The 15,052-nt window shown below is 39.2% G+C and overlaps 1 protein-coding gene across 1 annotated transcript in view; it reads left to right on the top strand.

The window, feature by feature from the left end:
• Positions 1 to 15,052, top strand: part of gmds (GDP-mannose 4,6-dehydratase) — a 55,714-nt gene that overhangs the window by 11,790 nt on the left and 28,872 nt on the right. The window contains exon 7 of the mRNA XM_058073865.1: positions 4,424 to 4,551. Within this exon, the coding sequence (XP_057929848.1) occupies positions 4,424 to 4,551 (128 nt within the window). The remainder of the gene's footprint in view (positions 1 to 4,423; positions 4,552 to 15,052) is intronic.

Below are 15,052 nucleotides of genomic sequence, written 5' to 3'. Positions count from 1 at the left end.
TATAATATAATCATCCTAACCTAGTTTCTCAAATTGCTGCCATGCTTCCCTGCGGTGTGAGCAGACTCATGCATGTAGGGCTGGTGGATATGGCCAAAAAAAGTCAAATTTGGATTATTATCACATTTTTTATATAGTTTTGAAACTGCCAGGTTTAAAGCATCTGGTCCAAAAAACAGTAATTAGTTCAACATTTTATAGGAATTTAATATAGCAAATTAAATGACACATAAAATAAAAACAAAGCAATCTTCATCTTAACAGGATGGACCGTCTGTCCTTCTTTGGAATCTATATTAATATACACACTCTTTACAGTCTCTTGCAGTATCTGTAACTAATACTAGCAGAACTGTGTATCCAGCTGATCTTACTGTTTTCACTCACAACTGAGTTCCACCAATAAACCGGCAAATTCCATTGTTCTGCATTGGAGGATTCAGATTGCACAGTCTGGAAGAAAATGAACAAAATGGAAATCCAGCATGAAACAAAACAAACAGATGTGTGCATTTGCTGGACATTTATCAGCCATGTTACCCTCCTTTTGTTTTGCATTACTGTTTTCCCCATAAAAACTCTCACACTGACTCTGGAGAGGGGGATAAGTATGACCAGGCTATAAAATAGGCCCCATATTGCTGTGAGAGATGAGACAGCGCTTAATACTTAATATATATATATTTTGGCAAGAGTGATGTGCCATAACTCCTGTGCAAACAGCCGTTCAATGCGTCTTTGTTGGCTGTTTAATGAACATACACACCAAATCAAATCCCTGCTAAAAGTGATTTGACAAAACAACACGATAACCACCCTGTTTTGTGATCTGTCTTTAATTTGTATTATGAGCATGTTCACATTAGTTTTTTTCTGTAAATTGGATCAGACTTGTGGTATATCCATCATTGGTACCATTCACCACTTCCAGTTAAAGGCTAATATTCAGGTTTATTTTGTTTAGGTCAGTTCATTTTTACGCCCACGGAGGTCTGTGGTTTTTATTTCGCTTTAATACACTGTTATGTTAGGAGCAAATGCATTTTTGGGGGATGTTGATACAGCACATATAATATAACTGCTAAATTTAGTGATGCCCTTTCAAACACAGCTGTTCACTTTCTGGAGTTTTTTTCCCCAATTTTTTTCCCATCTCACAAAAGCATGTGCAAAATACTTTTTTTTTTTAAACTAGAAGTTATTGAAACACATGTGAATGACTTGGTCATGGGGTTGTAGTATGATGCAACTCAGTACAACACTTTTTTTATTGACATCTGCCTTTTATGGTAGAGGGCAGTATGATTCTGGGCCAGGACTCAGTCAGGAAGGACATCTGGCGTAAAAAGTAAGCCAAAACCATGAATGCGTTTGAATCGTGGCGACACCTCACAGGGAAAAGCGAAAGTGGAAAAAAAAAAAATCAGTGTCTCGATGAAAACCTCAAATGAACTGCAGCCGGGTAAAAAGTGTCTTCTGACAATTCAGGGACATGATGACGAGATTGCACTCTTTCCACCATCTTGTGTAACATCCCTCAGTTTATCAATCAGGCGTGTCACAAGATTATAACACTTGAGTCTTCCCTCATCTCCATTGAGTTGTCAGAATCTGTTTGTTTTCCTGGTAACCAAGATACTTGTCGAGTAAGTGCTTGTTCTCAAGTGTGCCTGTTGGCTCCAGACTTGGCCGAACTTGGATACCTGCATAACGGCAAAGGAGATTGTATTTCCTATTGGAGCATTATTTTAAATTTTGCAGAAATGTAAATATAATTTAATAATATTGGAGCAGTAATTTCATCTGATTTAGTGGAGATGCTCAAATAAGTATATTTGACGCAAACCCTTTTCTCACATTCAGTTGCTTCAAAAAGTATTCATACTTTCCGCATTTTGTTTTTTTTACAGTCACAAACAAATCTATTTTGTATATCTGCTATGTGCCACTGTTTTGCAGGTCAGCGTATTGCTATGGTTGTTTTGTTTGAGGACATGTGAATAACCTAATAATTGGTTGGGTCACAACTGCAACAACTGCAATCAAACATTTGCGATAACTGTGAGTCCCTTACAGTGCCGTGGAGGAATTCTGGCCCACTCATCTTTGTACAATTATTGTAATTCAGCTACAATGGAGCGTGACCCACCTTTTTAAGGTCATGCCACACCATCTCAATATAATTCAGGTTAGGACTTTGACTAGGGCTTTTACACACAGTTTTGGATTTTTTGTCCCATTTCCATTTGGTTGATAATCTGAGACATTTAAGTATAAAAAAACGTGCAAAAAACACTTTTCCACACCAGACCCTACATATTCACATTGGCAAACACATAATGACAATACTATACACACAAAAAATGTAGTGGTTGCTATTTTTCGGTCTCTTTTACATACACATTGCATCATGGTTACACCCAAGCCTCCAGGTGAGAATTCTTGTCCACATGCATGTACACCGTCATCGCTTCGCTTTTGATGGGCATTCTTGTTTGCCCTCATTCCGCTACTTTGACTCAGCTCAGCTGTGCCAGTGAAGCAGATGAAACCACTTCTATTTGTCTCGAAAATACAAAAGCAGAAAAGACAGAGAACAAAAAAAAGTTTGCGTTATTTTCTGGCACGAGTGTTCCTTGCATGGGTTTTGCTGTCTGCCTTATTTTCACGGTCCATGGTTTTATTATACTTTCTGCCAAGATGTGGGCAAAGTGACATGGCCACCTCTGCCTTGTTTGGCCTCAAAATCCTGTGTATGCCCAACCTTCTCCCTTCCCAGACTTCATCCTGACTGTCCTGAGTGCTGCTGCCAGTACAGGAAACACAATAACACAGTGGCTAGCAACAGAGCACGCTTTGTCCACCAGGCAGGCAAATATATTCAGTAAAGCTCTGGTCCATGCTGTACCAATTAGAGAAACGAGGGAGTAGCGCCATTCCAAACATACTGTACAGTAGGTGTGACCTTTATGTAGACCAGGTGTGTCGGGGGTAAATAAATAACTAATTAATGATTGTGGTACTGTACTACTATACCAGTGTATCTTATGCCATTCTAAAAGTTTAGATAATCTACATTTAACCTCCAAACCTATAGAATATAAACCTACTGGCTGTGTGAGAAATACTGTACGGTAGTTAAACACCATTGATCAAAATAATTTACATCAAACTTTGATTTCAGTGCTTTCTGTCTGGGGCATAAAATACACTACAGTGTCAAACTTAAATATTGAAAACATGACGACAAGGGAGACAAACTAACTGCTGCCAAGACACAACTGTCTGTATTTTTGTAAATACTTGTGCCTAACTTTCTGTTTCTGCTCAGCTTGCAGAGCTGTCATAATTCAGTGAAATAATTACTACAAATTTGGAGCATTTGCATGATTGGGTTCATGCGATATTCCTGAGGCTAAATGGAGGCCCTGCTCTATGTCAGAGTAACAGCGACCCTGTATCGAGTTATAGCTGTACTATTATGGCCAGGATGGGTGCAGTTAAAAAAAGTCACGAAAGCAACAGTCATCTAACATATGATGAGTTTAAAAACAGTATGTCTGAGCCCTTAAGATGTCTCTAAGTGGTTCAGGATTAGGGTAGATTAATGTACATCAAAAGTGTTTATGGAATTAAACTAGATCACTCTTAAATGAATACGCTTCGAACTATTTCCACATATCAGGGTGATTATTTTTGCCATTTAAGCACAAAACGGAACAACCAAGCCAGCTCTAATACACTCTTTCAACTAAGAGAGTGTGTTAGTCGACCTGACACCCTAATATTTGGGTTTCATTTTCAGCTTGCTAATGTCTTATTTTGCTTGGAAAACTGCATCGTTTATTAGCAGACTCTCCACAGCAGTTTTCTTACCACAGCTTGAGTAGAGAACATGACACCGGCCCTGAGTGTTCCGCCAAAACACCCAGGCCTTTGGTGATAGAAATTATGAGCCATTTGGTTTCCCACAAATACTATCTAGCCATGTGTGTTGGTTCTGAATATGAACAGTGTCCATTTCAGAAGAAGTGCATCAGGTGTCATGTGGTTCTGAAAAGGACACTGCATTGGAAAAAACCCTGGTGGTCTTGTTGAATTTGGGGGCATGCATTGGGAACCCCCTTGGGTTCTTTGGTACAATATACTCAGTTTGATATTTCACTTGGCATGTTACACTAAGACCTTCAATTACAGGAGAAAATGATCAAGTTTGACTCTAAAATGAACTAATAAACTAAAACATAATAATCTGACCTAATGTGAATTAAGACTGGTTGTTTTGATTTTATTTTGGAGTGTGTGACTGGATTGTTGGATCTCCTACCCCACTTAAATGAGCCACCATCTTAGAGGCGTATTTGTCACGTCAAGCTTAACTTTATTTATTATGAGAATATGACACATGTTTTTTTTTATTTAGGGTCGAATTTTGTGACACGAAAGATCAGCCGCTCTGTTGCAAAGATTCACCTTGGCCAACTGGAGAGCTTCAGGCTGGGCAACCTGGATTCAAAGAGGGATTGGGGGCATGCCAAAGACTACGTGGAGGTAAAACACTATTGATAAAACATACCGCTTCAAAGACCACAAACATATACACAAAGCCCCCTTTTCACTAGTGACATGGCTCAGGTGGCTGTCTCCCGATCCCAATATGCCTGTGACTATGTCAAAGTATTCCTGAGCAAGATACTGAACCTCCAGTTGCTCCTGATGCTGCACCATCAGCAGTTTAATGAGGTAACAGTGTCAAAGCACTTTGAATTGCCTGGAAGGTAGAAAAAAATTGTAAAAATTTAAAATTGTTCAATAACTAGTAAATTTAGTAGACAATGAAAGGCACTACATGAATATCATTTTAAAGGCTATTCAAATATCACTGTCACAACTATTCAGATTATTTCAATGAGAGAAGCCCATAGAGACCACTGGCATTTAGTAATAACTATTGTTCCTAAGTTGCAACTATGTTTAGTCTTGAGTAGTTTGATTCAAAAGATGATCAACCTAACCTGCAAGCTCCTGTAAATAGTTAAGTGTGAAATAAACAAGCAAGCAACCCACTTTTTTTAGCTTTGACGACAAACCAACATAATATCTGAATATTTGGACTAGAATGACTCACCCCAGTCTAACATTCTCCTGATGTTTTTGCTGTCTCAAACTCCCAAATGTCTCACAGGAGTAATTCCACTTTGCGGTAGGTCTTGACCTTGGAAAGCGGAAGGTGGCGGTCTGATACAAATGCGTTCTTTCTTGTATAGATTGGTGTGTCACGTGTTTCCCTCTGTGTTCACAGCGCCACACGTACGTAGGTGTGCCTTGTGTATTAACATTGTTTTCACCCAGGGATTGGTTCCCATCGGGATGCAACTATTTACTAACAAACATTGTGGACAGAATTACCAAAAGGAAATAAAAATCTCAGGAGATTTCTCGTGTGGACAAGGCCTACAGAACATTTTGGTAATAAAAGTCACAGCAGTCACATGCTATAACCCCTTTTCCCTTGCTATCTATCCATCACTGTACTGTGGCACAATGAACTTTGCCGTATGGTCCAAGTGCTCTTTATTGCCACTTTGCAATTTGTGACATGCTATGAATGCTATGAATTGCTGCCAGAATAAAACTAGAGATACTATAAGGAGAAGCTGCATGCTGTGAGGCCATACAATACACTGTGATTTCCTACAACTCAGCCAAGGCTGACATCCTTCTCAGGCTTCCACTAGGCTTCCTTGAACACCCTCAAAAGAAAAATAGATTTGAAGGAAATGCCATGTCCTGCAGACGGTGACAGACATAGTGTTTTTATTGAAGTCATAGTGACAACAGCAAGCAGAGGAAAGAGGAAGATGGAAGTGACAATGGAATCAATCCATTTAGGATCAGATGGCGATCACTGTTTCGAATTGTGTGTTTCCACGATGTTTGCGTATGTTTCCCTATGAGTTAAGGTGTGTGATTAAGTTTGGAATGTGTGTCTTGCGTGTTTGTGTGTGTGCGTGTCGCTGTGAAGATGAAAGGCTTAACGGGTTATCATGTCTAACAGAAGACCTCTCGAAGTGTATTATGTTATGGGAAAAGTTGATGGTGGTTGGTAGCAGGAAGAAGGTTTAACTATAGATCAGTGCGGGGTCATTGTTTTTTTGTGTGATAATAGTATCTTTAATTTATGTGACAATTGTGGGTTAGTCTCACTCCCTTTGTATCCGCACTTAATTTTATATTGTTCATTGTAAAAAGTTTATGCTGTGTGAAGGCTTCTTAAAATCCATATGCTGTTGGTAGCCATATTCTTAAATCTAGTCTTTTACAAGCACTTGGCAACTGATAAATTGTGGGCCTACCTGCCAACAAATGTAGTGTTTCTTTAAAGCCACTATGTTTTTGTGGTTAAACTTTGCTGGAACTGTATTTAATTTTGTAGTCTAATTTACATGTGTGCATCCTGCTTCATATAGCAGCACCCTGACTTGAGATGCTCCAGGTTTCCTGTGGGAACTGCTGACTTTCTAACTTTGGTCAATCAGGCAACTCCTCACTTCATGTATCCAGTTTCAGAAAGCAGCTTTTGGGAAGTCAAACAGAAGCCCAAGGTGCTGAGGTTAACTGAGGTGGATGTAGAAGAGAAACACAGGCCCAGAATTGTGGAACACTACACAAAGATGAACAACCTATCCTGTTGAAGGGGACTCTCATCATGATTCAATCTTGTTCTTTTCATCTCACTTTTGAAACAGTCATTTAGCCAGTATAAGCTCAAAGTTACCATGGCAAATCTAAATAACTGACAGTTTCTAAGCAGAACCATGTGTGTCTGTTTTCGGCTGGCAACTGCTTTTCTTCCCGTCCTCCCTTTCGTTCTCCTCACCCCACCCAAGACAGGGAAATAGTTTCTAATTGGCTATGGATGGATTGCGGGTGGCAGGAGGGGCGTGCTGTGTGTCTGCTTTAACAACGTCTGAAGGCGCTTGTCTGGCTGAGCATAATCTCAGCCATGTATTGGGTATCTATTTCAGTCAGGCACAGACTTGAAGCTGTTATTATTATCTGTTATTATTATTATTATTATTATTATTATTTTAAAAAAAAGCTAGATCGTAACTCAGATACTAATTGTTCTATTGATCATTTTCATTAGCTGTGTGTATTATTCATTTTATAATTTCAAATATAATTTCCAATTATAATATATAACTGTGTATATATAGGGCTTAAACCTGGATTGTGCTTCAATGCATTTTTAATAATTACACTTAGGCCCACTTAAGTAATGATGTAATTCACACCTACATGTGGCACTGTAAACGAAACCATGAAACACACCAAAACAATACAAAAAAATAACGCCTGCGGACAAGGACCATCGTCTTCTGCTTCCCCGGCTTGTCTCGACTTACTATGAAGTGGATTTACTTCTGCAAATCACTTTGGAGTATAAGACAAGTAAACAGCTGCTCAGTTATGGTCATGCGATGGCAAAGGGGCGGTGATGTAAATGTAAATTTCTGTAAATTTAGAAAGTAGAGGTTTGCTTCTCCGTACAGCAACAAGAAGACACCATTGTCAGATTTTGCCACCCTAGAAACCGTTTCCCCAAAATACAGTTTCACCATGTGGATGAAGGACTGCAAATGTCAAAAAAAACAAAACAACTATCCCTTTAAAACATGATGACATCACTCCTTCTAAAAAAAATCAAGTTGTATTTGTTTATCGTTCAACCCTACCAGTTATGGTTAAAAATTCGACAAATTGGCCAATCGCTGTTCCAAACAGTGGCTGTCACTGGTGATTGGTGAGAGTGGTGGATCATTAATCACATTTGAGGGTGAAAATTTGGACATTTGATGAAATACAGTTTGGGACTTTTATCCCCCCCAAAATTGCAAAAAGCAGTGCAAAATTAATCTTGAATTTGGCTGTCATGTGTCTTGTGACTTGCTTGAAAATGCTTAATTTGGGGAAAAGAACAATCATAATTTGCTTAAATATGCATATTTTCTGATGAATGGCTGTCGTCAACCATGAAACAGCGATCATTTATTAGTTAATACATTTTTTAAAAACTGCAATAAAGTGAGAGGTTGATGTGTGAACTGCACAGCCAGCGATGACGGGAAACGTTAATAGTTTTTTTTTTCTTCAGGGCATTGTAACTGATGTTGCACCTTATTTGACCTCAGTTTGTCCCGTTTTCAGATGTTTGTGCTTGAGGTGATACAACTTGATAAATGATGAAATGGTGTAATGACATTTGTCTATGTGTGAATGTGAGTGACTGCTATTTTGGAATGGCAGGAGGCATGTGGAAGAAAGACCACTTGGTACTCTCTTGACTGGTACTTTCATGACTCAAGGGAAAGGACCATGTAAGTGTTTGTTTACGTCTGTGGGCCAAAGAGGACAGACGGTGGTCAGCGACTAAACAGAAGAACCCGCACACTATAATGAGAGCTAATTAGTGTGTGCGTGTGTTTTCTAACCAGAAACAAAGTGATGAATGAAGAAGCATGTTTTCACTTTCTGTTTACATCCAATGTTCACAAATGCAATGAATTGTGCTCAGCACAGTTGCTTTCTTTGTCGCTGGCCTAGCCAGCACAACCTCAACGTATAGACTCTTGGGAAAGACACATTCTAACATGTCTGTTCTGTTCTTAAGTTTCAGACTGGCATCGTAGTGATGCCAGTGTGATACAACTGATTTAGTTTCTGATCCGAGGCTGAGAAAAATTCTGGTTAATATTCTAGTTTGTTTTTTACTTTTTACATTTCAATATACTGTCTATTTTATACTCATTCATTCATTCATTCATTTTCTACCGCTTTTTCCTCACGAGGGTCGTGGGGGTGCTGGAGCCTATCCCAGCTATCTTTGGGCGAGAGGCGGCGTACACCCTTGACTGGTCGCCAGCCAATCACAGGGCACATATAGACAAACAACCATTCACACTCACATTCATACCTATGGACAATTTGGAGTCGCCAATTAACCTAGCATGTTTTTTGGAATGTGGGAGGAAATTGGAATACCCGGAGAAAACCCATGCATGCACGGGGAGAACATGCAAACTCCACACAGAGATGGCCGAGGGTGGAATTGAACCCTGGTCTCCTAGCTGTGAGGTCTGCGCGCTACCCACTAGACCGCCGTGCCGCCCCTATTTTATACTATTGTGCTAATTTTTAAATATTGGTGGGGCAATCACAATAATTGACACTCTATTTTTTTTGAAAGTATCTTGCAAAGACCAAGTTTCTTGGTTGTTCCGTTCTTGTTTTCAGTTGCAGCTATACAGTTCAAGGCTTTCAATGTGTTTAAAATACAGTTGTCCCTTGCAACAACTTTTCTCCCAGTGGATGTGCTAAGTTTTTGACTTCTTACTTTGCTCTCCTGCATCACTTGGTTTGAAACATGTTTTTTTTTAGTTAGCGGCTACGAAGTTAACATGGTAGCTTCCGTTTATTAATATTGAATCCAAGCTTGCAGAAATTCACTGGCTGGGATTTGGAACCAATTAACCTCAGTAAATGAGGAACAACCGTCTACTGTTGATGGCAAGTAATTGACACAGTGCAACATTACCATCACGACCCCCTGGTCAAAGCACTGTGGTTATAATTTGTAAATTTGTTGTATATTATTCATAGTTGGTCTCCATCACTGTGTCTGTTCTATCCAAGACTTGGTTCTCCCTGCCCACAAGCTTTGACTTTATGCCCAGTTCGCGTTTCAAAATAATTTTCTTAGAAGCAATGCATTTTTGGTCATCGGCTTCCAAAATAGAACCCATCTGCCCTGTGTTTCAGCTGTGACTGTTTTGTTCACTGCGTCAAACCCCTGACATGTTACTTCTGCCATTATTGTTAGTTTCATATTTGCTTTGAATTGTGAGTATATTTTACTGTGTTCTGTTGCAGATTATCGTGTGAAGTAAATGGTGAAAGTAAAAGTGTAAAACTACTTTGTCTCATTTGAGATCAGACAGACAAATATATTGTTTTCACAATATATTGGGGTCTGGAGTAACATTTTAGGTAAAATAAGCATTGCAGCTGACAATTTTACCGTGCCAACCAAGTGCCAAATGTAACTCATGTCAATGAACTAATAATGGATGCTCCTTGTTTTCAATTCTGCGTGGTAGAGATGTGTCATAGTTTTGCTTCCTGTATCGCTTTAGCCAGTTTGTCACCATCTATCTTCATTATGCTTCAGTTATTGGCTATAATTATGATCGTTGTGCTTTTTGGTCTGCATGAAAAATCCTGTTATGTTGACTCAGCTCTGGCTTGGACCATAATTCAGCCCATTGGTCTTGCCATCCAGCAACTTCCGGTGTCCTCATCCCACGAATGAAAGCATGGAAAGGTTAAAAGGTGTGGGCAGCACGGGATGGCAATGCAAAGGTCAGAGCTCCTGTGAGAAGCATTGCAGACTTGATCTCAGACTGCTAGGATGCACTTCTGCATGGGAATACACTAACTAAAAGATTTTTTAATATGTGTGTGTGTTTACACATAATAGAAGGTTGGAGGGGGAGTGCTTGGGGTTTTTTGCTGTAAATGTTAACAACTGTATGATTCCGGAAACTAGGAATGCATGCAAAAACCAATTTCAGGTGATTTAACAAGAATGGCACAGCTACATATTATTGAGTCCTTATTAGAAATTTGTATTTGTATTTCAAAGGTGATTTGACTTTTATGGAATGGTGGTCGGCTGCACGGTTCAAGTCCTCCCTCGGGCATCTCTGTGTGAGGAATTTGCATGTTCTCCCCATTCATGTTTTTTTCCGGGTACTCCGCATTCCAAAAACATGCACATTAGGTTAATTGGCTACTCCAAATTGTCCATAGGTATGTATGTGAGTGTGAATGGTTGTTTGTCTATATGTGCCCTGTGATTGGCTGGCAACAAGTCCAGGGTGTACCGCGCCTCTCACCCGAAGACAGCTGGGATAGGCTCCAGCACCCCCGCAACCCTTGTGAGCATAAGCGGTATAGAAGATGGATGGAATGGTGGTCTTAAATTTTTTGATCAGTTTCAATGTAATGGTTGTTAACCAATTTTTCTGTGTCTTTCCCATTTCCTTTGCAGTTTGAAGCTCTACTTAGAAACTCCTTAAGATCCAATAGTGCAAAATGTAAATTCTTAAATTCTTGCAACTTTTCAGCCGGCCTTAAAATTTTGATTTCGAGTGTATGTATTTATTCTTGACTGTTGTGAATGAGCGTGTGTGCAGATGTGCGTGCGCTTGTCTGTGTGAAATCATGCGTGAGGATTGCATGCCTGTACAGTGTTGACCAAACTCAATCGAATCCTTAGTGGTGAAAGCAGGTTTGTGAGTTGTGACAGGATTGCAACTCCTTTACAAACAGTCTTGTCTGTCTTAGTATTAGCACCACTCTTCCCCTATGCTCCACTTTGCAACAGTCAGAACTGATGTCAAGTTGCCAGCCAAAAAGCATGTCAACACATATTCATAACGAATCTCAAAGCACAAACATCTTTGTCTGCATTTGTTCAAGTTGTGAACATTGACAATCATCTTTTTTTTATGTTTTGTTTGAATTTTTCAGTATCACACTACATACAGTATGTAGAGCTTATGCATACTGACATCTAAAAAGCTTTTGTTGCATTCCACATATGAGCTGCATGCCCAGCTCTAGCTGTATGTGTCTACTGCACAAGTCATGTGATTGCAAGATATGTCATTGTGCCCATTTGAAAACAGTTATATTATACATTATGGAAACAAGGTTATACATACGTCATGTGTATGTGGATATATATCCGATATGTATCCAATACTACTGCATGTTTGAATGTTTGAGTCATATATATCCATCCTATATAGTATGTCATTGAAAGGCATGTTTTGTCGTGAGAGAGTTAGGAAAAAGTACTCAGAGTAAGTTCAAAAGCTCAAAAGTTCCTTCTGATAAAAATCAGTGTCAGTGAAGCGGCTCACAGCAATGTCCTTCTTGGACTTGGTCATCTCATACTTTACTCACTTGACGAGGTTTTATGTCATGGGTTCATTGTATATTAGAAATATGTTTATCGTAGATTTTCTTCATCGTAGATTATCTTTCTTGTAGATGCATTTGGTTTATTGTGCTTTGAATCTTTCTGCTGCTGTCAATCTAATCTAATGTAAGCAAAGATATTTTGTATGACATCCCAATTTTGTTTACACAATTAGACAGTATTTGGTGACGATCTGGAAGCAAGAACAATTGTCACTTATCCTTATTTCACTCGGAACTTGCACAATGTCAATGGTCGTCGTCAACACACTCATACAGCCTGAGTTGTTTTCACACTGTGGTATGAGTATGCTCTGCTAAACTGCTAGTAGCTAACCTCGCTACTTTTTGCTTCCTTCACTCTGTAATTACAGAGTTTTTTTTTTTGCCGTTTTGACTCTCGTTTGTGATGTCTGCCATGCAGGCAAATACATCCTCACACAAACTCCCACTCACAATGACAGCATTTCATTCACTTTATGTAAATTTCTGCAAGATTCCACGTTTTACATAAGATTAAATGTTTATTGGCTAATTTCATGATTTTGTTAACACAGAAATCATACGGCCTTCTCATGTCCCTCAGCAAACCAGAATATTTAGTAGCTGCAACTCTCATATATACTGTACATATATACTGAGAGGGAGGAAAGTCCAAACTATAAAATGCAGCCAACGTGTTTCTTTATACACAATGTTATAGTACACTGACTATGAACACAGTAAAATAAAATATATAAAAACATTTCCACTCAACTTTGTTTGAGCAATTAAAAATATCATCATGCATGTATCGATAGACTTCTCATTTTCTGAGCTCTTCAGCTCTTCCACCTACTCTTCCTCATCCCTCAGGTCAGGGGTGAGGGATCAGAGGTTGCAAACTGTTTCTCTAGAAGAAGAGCTGGTGTTGGAGGTCTCTTTTTTCAGCCACTAAATTCAGTCTGACAGTGGGGGGAGTTTCCTTCTCCTCCCCTCTTGCACATCTGGCTGCTCATTTGGAGAAACAACAAGAATGTTTTTATTTCCCAGGAGAAAAAAAGAACTCCAAAGTGAAACCACAGACTTAAAACACAGAGCGGCATCCTTGGCTCTCACACAGCCTGCTGTTGATGCTGACTTTTTTTTTTTGTTCTTTGTTGCCCCCTGTCCTCTCTCCCTGTTATATATTTTCCTCATCCTATTTGTCACAACTCTCACAAACAATATACAGTACATCAGTATAATGAAGTAATGTGGGGGGAATTTCATGACAAAAGAAAACACATTTTTTCTTGCTTAAAGAACATTTACAAATACAAGAGAAAATAAATATAACATTTCACTTAATAATGAACAACCAATTGGTTCATATAGTTAACAGTCTTATTTCATTCACAATGTGCATAGGAACAAACTAAATGTTGGAACAGGGGTGCTCACGCTGGTGACTCACTTTGACTTAAGATAATTCACTTTAGGGAAAATCATTTTAATTTACCGTTAATTCCACAATATTTCGACTTCCTGTCATCAAAATGCTATCAATTTCATTCATTTTCTAACGCTTATCCTCACAAGGCTTGCGGGGGTCCTGGAGCCTATCCCAGTCTTCGGGCGAGAGTACACCCTGGAGTGGTCGCCAGCCAATCAAATATCGACAAACAACCATTCACACTCACATTCATACTTATGGACAATTTGGAGTCACCAATTAACCTAGCATGTTTTTGGAATGTGGGAGGAAACCGGAGTACCCGGAGAAAACCCACGTATGCACGGGGAGAACACACAAAACCCCACACAGAGATGGCCGAGGGTGGAATTGAACTTAGGTCTCGTAGCTGTGAGGCCTGCGCGCTCACCACTTGACTGCCGTGCAGCCACAATGCTGTAATTTTTCCAAATTTACATTTGCTTGAAGAAATCCATTATTTTGTATATGCCTTAAAGGGGAACTATTATGCTAATTTTTCAAACCTTTGTATTGTATTGTGGTATCCTATAGAGCATCACACACAATAACCCGCACAGAAAACTTTATAGATCTTGAAGACTCTGCACCTATTCCTGTGAAAAGGATAACTTTGCACGGCCATACATCTTTTATGTGTTGTATTCCTTGGCACTGTATGCCATGCGGAGACGTTTCTCGCTGACTTAAAGAACAAGGGGAATATTCCATAGTGCCCAGTTGTACATTGTGAGTGAAATATCGTCCGTAGTGAGTAGAACTGAGGCACGTTAAGTTGTTGCCTTGCAGTGGGGGGAAAAAAAAGCTGAGTCAAATGTTTTATTTTGGCACCTATTTTTGTAGACATAGAAAATTTATTTTGGAACCGTTAACACAATAATACTTTTTTCTCATGCCATCCATAAAAGTACAATATATATATATATATATATATATATATATATATATATATATATATATACATTTCTTAAATGTAGTCAATTTAGACACACTCTTTAGACATGGAACCTCTGCGATTGTCCTAACCCAATGATACACCATTTGCACACACACACATGTACAGACAGCTGTGCTCTATTACAGCAATGTACAGTAGCTCTCCGCCCAGCACCTCAAGCCCTTGCAGTGACTGTTATTGAAAAGGGTGGGCTGCAGCAGGAATAACCCCTTGGCGGATTTACTATATGACACCGGTGCACACTTTTTTGAAAGAGTTCATGTCTACATGCAGAAGCACACACACACACACACACACACACACACACACATCAGGAGGCATGTGAGTGGATCAACCTACAAAGTCAGCGGTATCATGTCTACACCACTCAAAAGTCACAACACACTCTCATATATTTCCTAACAGCTTAAATCTGTATCCAAACCATGCTGAAAGTATCACCTAGATCCCTTTTTTCCAACTATAACCTCATCTGATTCTCATTTTTAGCTTTGCAAATTTAATATTGCAAAAATGTCTTAAATTTGAACTTGGCATAGTTTCCCATTTTCCCTGTCTATATATGTGGATAGTTCCCTTGTCCTGGAAATATG

Source organism: Doryrhamphus excisus, chromosome 5 (genome assembly GCF_030265055.1).
Source record: "Doryrhamphus excisus isolate RoL2022-K1 chromosome 5, RoL_Dexc_1.0, whole genome shotgun sequence".
Lineage (NCBI taxonomy): Eukaryota > Metazoa > Chordata > Actinopteri > Syngnathiformes > Syngnathidae > Doryrhamphus > Doryrhamphus excisus.
Note: the sequence above shows the minus strand (reverse complement) of the source record. Positions and strands in the feature narration are given on the sequence as shown.